Source organism: Rhineura floridana, chromosome 19, assembly GCF_030035675.1.
Source record: "Rhineura floridana isolate rRhiFlo1 chromosome 19, rRhiFlo1.hap2, whole genome shotgun sequence".
Taxonomy (NCBI): Eukaryota; Metazoa; Chordata; class Lepidosauria; order Squamata; family Rhineuridae; genus Rhineura; species Rhineura floridana.
Window position 1 is genome coordinate 25529225 of NC_084498.1, and position 11281 is coordinate 25540505.

The 11281-nt window shown below is 51.1% G+C and overlaps 1 protein-coding gene across 2 annotated transcripts in view; it reads right to left on the reverse strand.

The window, feature by feature from the left end:
- The window catches only part of GAS2L1 (growth arrest specific 2 like 1), a 40040-nt gene extending 31778 nt beyond the window's left edge, over positions 1–8262 (reverse strand). For both annotated transcript variants that reach the window (XR_009759670.1, XM_061603023.1), the window contains exons 1-2: positions 7390–8262; positions 1475–2149 (exon numbers count right to left, since the gene is read on the reverse strand). Coding sequence is in view for 1 of the 2 variants with exons in the window: in XM_061603023.1 (XP_061459007.1) it covers positions 1475–2125 (651 nt within the window). In the remaining variant the exon portion in view is untranslated. The remainder of the gene's footprint in view (positions 1–1474; positions 2150–7389) is intronic.
- Between the last annotated feature and the right edge of the window lie 3019 nt (positions 8263–11281).

Consider the following 11281-nt stretch of genomic DNA (forward strand, 5'->3'; position numbering starts at 1 on the left):
CAGCAACGTCTGCAGTCCAGTCAGCTGTCAATTCACCGGGCCATTTCTTGCTGTCCCTCAAAGTTAAACCAAGCACATCAACAGGTCTGTGCGTTCAGAGGAACCCTGATAGCTGCCTTATACTGAGTCAGACCATCAGTCCATCTAGCTCAGTACTGTCAACACTGACTGACAGCGACTCCCCAGAATTTCAGATGGGGGATATTTCTTGTCCTTCCTAGTGATGCCAGTGATTGCTTAACCTCTGAGCGACAGCCCTTCCCTTAAGACTCTCTTAAACCAGGTCAGATCAGCGGTTCATCTAGCGCAGTCTTTCCCACGCTGGCTGGCAGCCACTCTCCGTTGGAAGGTGCCATGGATTGACATTAGAGCCTTCTTCTGCATGCAAAGCAGATGCTCTGGCACACAGCTACAGCCCTTCTGTAATTCTGCACTTGTTAACTCTTCAGGAGCGCAGAGAAGATGCAAGATGCAGCATCAGCCTCAGAATTCAGCTTAATGGAAAATCGCAGCTTTGGTTTCAAAAGCAAACAAACAGGTTTCTAGCCCTCACGGCTGCAACTGCATGCTTGAAAATACATGAGCAATGTCCGGTGAAGTTACAGGAACGAAAGAAGTTGCCGAATAGAATTTACATTGTTCATGAGGTGGGATTTCAGTGTTCTGGTCAACACTTTGCCCCTTCTCAGGTCCATCAGGAACAGAGTAAATTATGCAAAACAAGGCCCAGCGAACGGAATAACGTATCCAGGTCACCAAATCCTGTTTTGCTCGACACAGAATTTAGATTGAAACCTGCACTGAAAATACCCACACAACCATGAAACCCAGTGGATGGAGCAGTTTTCCCCAATCTGGTGCCCTCCGGATGTTTTAGACTACAGTGCCCATCAGCCCCACCCAGCATGGCTAATTGGTGATGGATGATGGGAGTTGTAATCCAAAACATCTGGAAGGTGCAAGGCTGAAGCAACTGTTGAATCAGTTCTGTTACTTTTGTGCTGCTGGAAATTTGTCAACCAGCTTGGATATTGTTAATTCTTAAAATTTGAATGTATACTGTGATTTTATTTTTTTTTACCAACTGATTCTGTTTTCTTCTGTTTTCACTTCTATTTGTTAGGCCCCATCCGGACTGTACATTTAAAGCACCATGATACCACTTTAAACAGTCATGGCTTCCCCCCCCAAAGAATCTTGGGAACTGTAGTTTGTTAAAGAGTGCTGAGAGTTGTTCGGAGACTCCCTATTCCCCTCACAGAGCTACAACTGCCAGAGCGGCTGAAGAACAACCAATCCCTCTTCCTAGGACACTGCCGACAAGATAGAAATTTTTAAAATAAATGTGTAAAAAAATGTTGACACAATTATTGGCCAGCTCTCCATAATCAGGCCAGAAGAGGAATTCCACTTAGAAAAGGAGACACAAGGCATTTTAAAAAAAATGACACCAGCAGGACGAAAAGAGACTCACCAGCTCATCTAGGTTCTTGAGGTCACATAAAGTGATCCTCTGGGTTCTACTTGGGTAAACGGGAGACTCAGGCCCCAGATCTTGGCTCGCCTCCTCCATCTCCAAGTCTCTGTAGGACACCTGATCCCTCATCTCCTCCTCAATCTCCTCCTCCATCTGGATGAGCATGGGAGCCAGCATCCCAAACTTAGAGCCCTTCCTGGCCACCTCCAGGAGACAAAGGACAAAGTTCTTCTCGTTCTTCTTCAGCACCAGGTCGTTGGTTTCAAACATCAGGACATCTTGGATGCCCAGCTCTTGACGGCACCACTGGATGAAGTTGGAGATGTTGTCCCTGGCGATGAAAGAGCCAGGCATCACATTTTTGGCCTGGAACACCACCTCCTTCTGTGGGAGCCTCATGCGAGCTGCCGCCTCTGGGTGTAACTGCTGAAACTCCAGAGCTATGCGGTTGACATTGTTGGCGTGTTGGCAGAGGTCGTAGCCAGTCTCCAGAGCATCCATGAAGTTCTCCACTTGGACGTCGAGGTCATAGAGGGTGTTGAGCCACTCAGCTAGGTCTTCCTTCATGGCATAGAGATACTCCTCACTGGACCGGAAGGGACGGATGCTCTTGGAAGCCGCCGACTGGATGTTACTCTGGTCAGCCATCTTGCATTCTCCCGAAGCTCATCACTGTTGGGGGAGAAGAATAGAAGATACCACAAATTCCCTCAAAACCACCCAGGAAAACACAATCGATCCTTGACAGCAGAGAGCCAGCAGGGCACAGTGATTAGAGTGTCGGATTAAGACCTGGGAGACCAGAGTTCGAATCCCCACTTGGCCACAACACTCACCGGGTGGCCTTGGGCCAGTCACGGTCTCTCAGCCTCACCTACCTCACAGGGTTGTTGTGAGGATCAAATGGGGATGAGAACCAGGTGCGCCACCTTGAGCTTCTTGGAGGAAAGATGGGATATCAATGCAATAAATAAATACATAACCCACCTTGAACAAGTGTTGCCAAATGCTGACATGCTGGAATCTTTGGTTTGTTTTAACAGTCTAACTTTGCAGGATTTGTAATATCTCTGAATCTTGTTTTTCCTTTCAGACAGGAATCCACTCTCAGTGTGAGCAACGTTGGGTACAACCCAAGAGCAACAAGAACAAGAGATTCATCTCCACCTAAAGTAGACTGCAGAAAGGAAGGCAGCTAACCAGGGACAGACGGAGAGGCTCAAAATGTGTGCCAGACGCAGTCTGCCCCGATTTCAAACTGCACGCCATTTACAGTTGGCTCTCGTTGTTAGATCTTGCAAAAAAGAAAAGAAAAAAGCAACAAAGGAGATCCTGCAAGCCTGAAGTGGGCTTTACCCTTCTCCAGGCCACTGTTCTTCAACCATAGACAGTCTGCGTCTGTGTTGGAATTGCTTTTTAATAAGTTTTTAAACCTTTTTTTAAAAAAAAAATACATGTTTTTAAACCTTTTTTTTAAAGATGTTTTTAAAGCTTTTTTTAAAAAAAATGTTTTTAAAGATGTTTTGTTTTAATATATTTTAATGTCTGTTTTTATGGTGTTTTAAAGTGGTTTTAGTGCTTTTGTTTGCTGCCCTGGGCTCCTACTGGGAGGACGGGTGGGATATAAATCAAATAATAAATAAGCAAGCAAGCAAACTAACCTTAGGTCCCCAGGTGTTGTTGGACTACAACTCCCATCAACCCCAGCCAGCTTAGCCAAGGGCCAAGGGGGATGGGAGTTGCAGTTCAACATCATCTGGGGATCCCAGGTTGAAGAACAGTGCTCTAAGCAATTGGTTTCAATCATTTTCTCTCTTATTATTTACATATATATATCCCATCTTTCCTTTACGAAGCTCAAGCGGGTGCACGTAGTGGTCCCCCTCCTCCATTCTATCCTCGCAACAACCCTGGGAGGTAGGCTAGGCTGAGAGACAGTGGCTGGTCCTGTTGGAAGTGGGGCAAGAGCAACTCCTGTCTTGTTCTTTTGTTTGTGCTCCAGAAGGGAGATAGAGCTAGGGTCCTCCAGATGGATAGGCTTGTTTACCTTTTACCTGTGATGCTCTGACTGACTTCCTCCTGTCCCTAGACTGTGACATCTTCAGGGAAGCTTACCTGCCCCCCCTCCTTCCGCCCTTTCCACTCCTTTGTCCTCAGACTCCCAGAGAGAGGAGACTTTCCTTTGTCTCTGCTCTCTTCAACCATGAGGCTAACTCCCGCACCTGGGCGTTACGCCTCCAACTTAGTTAGTTAGAACTAGGTTTGCTTTTCTATCTATTATGTATTTCTCTAAATAAAGTAGCTTTTCTTATTTTACTTAGTCTCCAGTCTGTGATGCTGATGCAGGGTAAAAGCCTGCTTTCTTGGGTATACGCACACACATGCTGGCACACTCGCATTTCAACATCTGCTGTTACTCTCTGCTTGCTGTGGTGCTGCTTTAAACGAAATTAAGCAACACAATTACACACAACGCAACAGGTCCAAGGTCATCCAGTGAGCTTCCTGGCTGAGTGGGGATTTGAACCCAGGTCTTCCAGGTCCTAGTCTGATGCTCTAACCACTGTACCTCACTGGCCACCACTGCCTTACTGTTGTATAATTCCATGGGTTACAAAAGTAAGCCTCTTTGGAAGCCAGCTTTGTTGCAAAGCAGTGTACACATTTAATCATTAAGCAAAATAGCCACATTTCCCCTGTGTCTCAGACCGGATATCTCATCCATTGGACCTGGGATATTTTGCACATAAATATCCTAGCTCGATCGCTGAGATCATCTGCAGGATCGGCTCTGGTCATCCCCCAAGTTGGCGAGGCTCATTTATCATTGACACGAAATCGAGCCTTCAGTGTCCTCGGCCCAGTTCTCCGGAACGCTCTGCCAACAGAGATTCAGCAGGTGCCTTTGGTTTTAACTTTTAAGCACCTGCTGAAAACCTTTGCTGTTCCGGCAGGCTTAGGCAGGCAATGAAGAAGATGCTTTTTTCGCAGCAGCTGACCTTTGTTTTTATTGTGTTTTTAACGTTTTTATTGTACAGTTGTTTTTAACTTCTTGTAAATTGCTTTGATGATTTCAAATGAAACAGCAGTATACACATATATTTATAAAATAACTAAATAAACCTCTGCATTACAGAATTAGTGTCCTTCCCACCCACGTGGCTCATTCCCGGGCAAGTGGGCTCATATCTTGGGACTCTCTCCAGCCCTCGATCTTCTGCTCATTTCTTTTTTGAAAAGACAGTGCAAGGAGACGTTCATCGGATCCCCGCTGCTGGATCAGGCCAGTGGACCATCTCCTCCCTCACCCTGCTCCTGTTCAAAGGGGCCAACCAGATGCCCCAATGGGAAGCCTGCAAGCAGGAGTTGAGGGCCACGGCAACACTCTCCCCACCTGCCATTCCCTGCAACTGGTATCCAGAGCAGTAGCATAGTGAACAATTCAGAAGTGCAGGGTCTACTCATGTTACAGCTATGCACCTCTCCCCACTTTTGCTATTGGGTTGAGAATGAGATCCTTGTTCATTCCTTCTCCCACAACAACAGACATCCCTAGGAGCCAATAAGCATGAAAGGGAAGAGTGTTAGCTATTGAAAAGAGTCTTCTCAGTGGCCAACTCGCCTCCTTTCACTCTGACTGGCTCCCATCAGCAGGAAAGGACAAGGAAGCATGTTAGTAGACTCTTCTCGGTGGCTAACACACTCCCCTTTCGTGCTGATTGGCCCATAGGATGCTGGAGACATAGGGACCCTGCTCCCAAAAAAGAAAGGAGTTTAAGACCCCCTCAAGACCCTAGACAACTACACCCCTGATTCAGAGGCATGGTGTGTCCGCCCATGGTGGCAGAGCATAAGCCATTGGGGCCAGGAGCCACCGACAGCCTTACCCTCCGTGAATTTGCTTCATTCTCTTTTAAAGCCATCCCCGTCGGTATGGCACAGCTACCAGCATCGCCACCCACTATCCGGCAAAGCCAAAATACAGAGAGCTTTTAAGTGAACTGGGGTGGGCGGTTGGGTCTGCAGGAACAGGAGGTGGGTGGGAGTAAGGTTTCCATGGAAGCTCAGGCAGGGGGCACAGTTCAGATCAACACTGCCAACCAACCGGGCGCTGGGCCACGTCTTCACTCAAGTCTTTTCAGGTGCCTAAACAAACGCCTTTTTGGCTGAAGTCCCTCTGCTGGCCGGATGACTCATCAGTGAATTCAGGAGCCAGCTTTCCAAGCCACACACTCCCATTCAGAGCCTGTGAACTTTTAGGGAGAGGCGGGGACTCTCATTGTAGGCATCTCTCATTATGCACAACGGCCTGAAGCGAGGAGGAAAGTATCACAGTCGGGAACTTGACCCCACTGTTAGCCAAGATATGTCTCAAGTTTTGCCTCTGTGTTTAACTGCAGCACCGGAGCCCAGGCAAGGGGTTGGTCACAGCAAAAGCATGGGTACATCTGAGCATATGCAAAGGGGCTCTTCCATAACCAGTTCCCGGGCATCTGCCAAAGGAAGCGTGCAGCTGGAATTTAGCTTATATATATATATATATATATATGGCTGAATTTAGCTTTTACGAGTCACACGCTTAATGTGATGCTGTGGTTGGGGGGGGGACTCTCCTTTGCCTGTCCCCTGAAGATAAGGAAGGGTGGTAGCTCAGAGGCAGAGCATCTGTCTTGAATGCAGAATGTACCCGGTTCAACCCCCAGTGGCATCCCTAGGGAGGGCTGGGAGAGGAATCTGTCTAATAACGAGTCAGATCATTGGACCATCTAGCTCAATATTGTCTACACTGACTGGCAGCAGCTCTGCAGGATTTCAGGCAGGGGTACTGCAGATGCCAGGGGACCAAACCTGGGATTTTGTGCATGCATAGCCCTTCTCCAATTGATTGATTGATTGATTGATTAATAGACAGAAGCTGCCTTATACCATTCAGGCCATCAATCCATCTGGCTCAGTATTGCCTGCACAGGCTGGCAGCAGCTCTCCAGGGTTTCAGGCTGGAGTCTCTCCCAGCCCTACCTGGAGATGTCCTTGGGGGATTGAAGCTGGGACTTTGTGCAGGAAAAGCAGAGGCTCTAACCACTGAGCTCCAGTCTCCTGCCAACACCCCAAGCAGTTTGGCTCCCTGCCAAGTGGGTGGGCATGTTTCCCCTGCCTCACAGGGCGCATCAAATGGAGGCACACAATGGCCCAGTATTAAGCTTTCAAACCTGTCACCCAAGCAGAAAAGATGATCCCACTCGGGGGAAGAGCCCAAGACGCGGAACTGAATATGGCCAAAAGGAATCAGATGCACCTCTGGAATTATTGGGGGTGGAAGTTGCTGTTTTTAAAGAAAGACACACAGCTGACAGCTGGCTCACCCACAGAGTTTCATGACTCCGTCCATCAAGCTTAAGCCACCCAAGTTAAAACAGCACAGACAAAGCTTTCAGTGTCCCTCTCCTCGCCCAACGCTTTTGCGGGGTTCGCACATCCAAGCTCATCGCCTGACGCGGGCAACGTCGAAGGAGGGCTCGAATGTGGGAACGGGGCCACGTCCTAGTTCCAACATCCCGGGCGAAACTTTCGCTTCCCTCCCATTCGCACAGCAGAATCAGTCCCCACATCCAAGGGCTCGTTCACACAGGCTGACCGCTGGACATGTGAACCGACTCCCATCAGAAAAGCCTCAAGATGGGGAGACTGGAAAGTTTAATCCCCCGGTCCCACCTTCCCCCATTCACACATGCAAGTCCTGGCTCTTTGCTGCAGCCTTCCATCGTGGGGCCTGCACGTCTGAACCGGGCCCTGCCTTCATACACCGACATCATGACCGATCATAAAACAGCTGCCTGCCGACGCCGTCCACACGTCCGAGGGCCGACCGGCAGCCCTAGAGAAACCAGACCGGCCCTATCCTAGAGACTCACCCGGATCCTCGTGATGGATGTGGGGGCGCCTCTCTCGCCCCAGATGAGGCAGAATCGCGGTGTCATCAGTCACTTCCCACACCAACACACAAATCCAACGTGGATATTTTTTCCCCGGGGAGGGAGGGACAGACGAGCTCAGCCCGCCCAGTCCTCCCAGCAGCCGCTACGCGTCATCGTGCCGCGGTTCTCCCCCTTTCTCACGTGCCGGTTTTCCGCTCCCGGGAACTTTTTGCGCGCGGCGCGGAAAGGAGCGGCAGCGTCCTCTCAGGAGAGACTTCGGGTTCGAATCCGGATCCTGGAAGACTCCAAGAGGAGGGGCTGAGAAGAGAGCAGCCAAGCAAGGGGGGGGGAAGAAGGCAATCGAGGCTTGGAGGCGCTGGGGAGGGTCTTCTCCGTCGGGCTGGCCGCACCCGGGGGAGACCGGGAGCCTCTCCAAGGCGCAGAGGGGCCGCTGGCTCGGAGGAGGCGCCCGGGCGAGCCGAGCCTCCTAATCGCGGGATGAATCGCCTCACCCGGGAGGAGGCGAAGGAAGAGGTGGAGCCGCCGCTACCCGGCCGGGAGGAAGCGGGAGAGGCGAGCGCCTTGGAGCGGCCCGCCCGGGGAGGGCGGCCAGTCTCCTAGGGCAGCTGCGCTCCTGCGCCCGGCCAAACGCCGCCTTCGGGGCTCGTCGTCTCCATCGCCCGGTCAGCAGCGATCAGGGTGAGCGGGGCTCCGGAGCTGCCGTCCCGGCCGGCCTCCTTCCCGCAGCCGGCGCCTTCAGATCATCCGGATCAGGCACCAAACACGCCCGTCCTTGGCTGCTGCTGCTGCGGTCACCGCCTCAGCCTTTCTCTCGGGGAGGGCAGAGAGGTGCCGGGGCTGAAGCCGCACCGAGATCGCCCAGGTTGCCTGGCCCAGAAGGCCCTGGCGTCGAGGCGGGGCGGGGCGGCTTCGGGGGGAGGCGGAGGCAGGCGCTCTGCACATGCTTAGGAGGAGGCGCATTCTTCCTTTAGGGGCGGGCTTCTCTGACGGGCTTGGGTGAAATCCCGCTTCACCTTCTGGAGAGCCCCTCTCAGTTGTTTTAGGGTTTTTTGGGGGGGAGGAGAGACAATTTCCTCCACCTGCCTTAAAGTAAGAGAAACAGAGATCCAAGCACGCTGGGGGGAGAATTCAGGGCCTAGAAGCCCTCAGGAGTGTGGGAGCTGGCTGGCAGGCTGTGGACCCAAGGAGGGGGAAAAGCACTCTGTGCAAGCTCAGAGGCCCTTGCCATTAGTCCTAGGGATGAAATCCGGGCTTGGGTTTACAGGGCAGGGAGGGTCTGTAAGCTGCCCTGGGAAAAAAATTAAGATGGCTTTCCCAACATGGGCTTTAAATTTCTAAAACTGAAGATGCTGGAAGGGGAGGGGCTGAAGGAAAGTCTCTCTGCACATGCCCAGTGATTAAGGCATCATGGAAGGAACTCGGCATGTTCAGTCTGGTGAAGAGAAGGCTGAGGGGTGACATGATTACACTCTTTAAGTACCTGATGTAGGCTACTGGACAGTGTAGTATGCTAGCTTTTCCAGAAAGACAGGAAAGGGTTAACATGTGCAGCAGCTCAAGGACAGCTCACAGGAGAAGCTGCAGCTGGCACAGAGCGAACAGTGTGTATAAAGCCTTGGAAAAAGGGCTGTCACATAGAGGAGGGTACAGATTTGTTCTCTGCTGCCCCAGAGGGTAGGACTAGGTCTAATGGTTTTAAGTTGCAGGAGCGTAAATTCAGATTGGACATTAGAAGGAACTTCTTGACAGTAAGGGCAGTTCAGCAATGGAACCGACTGCCTAGGGAGGTGGTGGGATCCCCTTCGCTGGATGTCTTCAAGCAGAGGCTGGACAGCTATCTGCGGGAGATGCTCTAGCTGTGGATTTCCTGCTGTGAGCAGGGGGTTGGACTCGATGGCCTACAAGGCCCCTTCCAACTCTATGATTCTATGATTCTATCATCATCATCATTTCTGTAGACAAATCCTGGTTCAGACTAGAGGGTTGCAGCTCCTACAAAGCCTTCTAGCCCCAAAGGCCTCTGTTTTCATTCCTTAAATTGGCCTTCCCCAACCCTGGTGCCCTCCAGATGTTTGGGGCCACAACCCCCATCAGACCTGGCCCTGCTGGAAGGCACCACGTTGGGGAAGGTGGATTGAACTGCATGCCCCCTCCCCCCGCAGCAACCTGGGGTTGCAAACAGCCCTCTGAGCTGAGGCCTGGCTCTGCCGTGAAAGCCTGCCGGGTGCTCAGTCAGCTGGATTTTCTGTTCCTCTTTGGGTGGAGAAGCAGGGAAACATTTTGCGCTTCTCAATTGCTATGGGAACTCCCTGGCTTTCTCTCGCCCTCCGAGAGACACAGAAGCAGAAGAAAAAGAAACAAGAGTTGCTAGGGGAGGAGGAAAAAACCATGCATCCTCTTTTCATATTTCCCCCCCCCTTGGAATCTGGAAAAGGCCCAGAAAGCTGTTGCCCTGAGTTTTTAAAGAGACAGTGGCCCTTTAGAGGCCTGGCTGACGCCATGGATGAAGGGTGCTTTGCACTCTCCCTGCAAGGGCTGCCTGTAGCCCAGCAGGAGAGCATCGCTTGGCCTGCAAAAGGGCCCAGATTCAATCCCTGGCCTGGGTGATGTAGGAAGCTGCATTATAGTGAACCAGCCCGTTGGTCCATCTAGTTCAGTATTGCCTACACTGACTGGCAGCGGCTCTCCAGGGTTTCAGGCAGGAGTCTCTCCCGGCCCTACCTGGAGATGCCATTTGGGAACTGAACCAGGGACCCAAAGTGAACTTTTTGATTAAATCAGCATCAACTTGATGAAACTGCAGCTTCATGTTGCAGCCTCCCTTGAAATCCATTTGTTCTAGGATTTGTTCACCTCAAGACCACACAGAGGAGGGCCAAGATCTCTTCTCGGTCATCCCAGAGTGCAGGACACGGAATAATGGGCTCAAGTTCCAGGAACGGAGGAGACCCCTGTTCTCACAGAGCTACAGTTTGCCATAGTGATTCAACAGACAGCCTCTCTTCCTAGAGATTTCTGTGATTGTAGCTCTGTTAGGGCAAGAGGAGTCCCCTAACAGTTTTCAGCACCCTTTGCAAACTACACTTCCCAGGATTTGTTGAGGGAAGCCATGGCTGTTTAAAGTGGAATAAATGTGGATTAAATGTCTGGTGTGAATGTGGCCTGAGTCTTAGCAAGTGGAGGAAAGCTGAATGACGCAGAGGAAGCCAAGGTTGGTTGATTCAGTCCCTACTTCCAGATAACATCTTTCGCCGTCCTCTTAAAATTTCCTCTTCCTCTGCGGTGCCCAAGACGGCAAGAACCCTCTGTGGTCCAGGAAAGACTGAGACACTTCTTTTCTGAAGGCATCAGAACTGCACCTCCCAAGAAATGTCCCTAATGTCCTACTACGAGTTCTACCCACACGGCCCATCTGGTATGTTGGCAATGATGATGGAAGGAGTCTTCCTCTCCAAACCCTGGCTGTGCTGCTGTGATGTCACGGAATACTCATGAACATTCTAACTTCTGGGGTAGGGGACAGAGACAACCGTGCAGGGGTGCCATTTGTGGGTGGGAAGTTAAAGATGGGCTTGACTGCGGAAGGAGGGCTGAGGTGGCAGGGAGATGGGTGCGAGACCTCACATAAGGCTTAAGACAGGAGGAACAGTTTGACATGAGAAGCTGTCGTATACCCACTCAGACCCTTGGTCCATTTTGTCCAGTATTGTCTACACTGACTGGCAGCGGCTCTCCAGGGTTTCAGGCAGGGTGCCTCTCCCAGCCCTACCTGGAGATGCTGGAGACTGAACCCAGGACCTTCTGCATGCAAAGCAGATGCTCTATCTCGAAGCTATCACCCCTTCCCTGTGATATGCAAGGACAACTG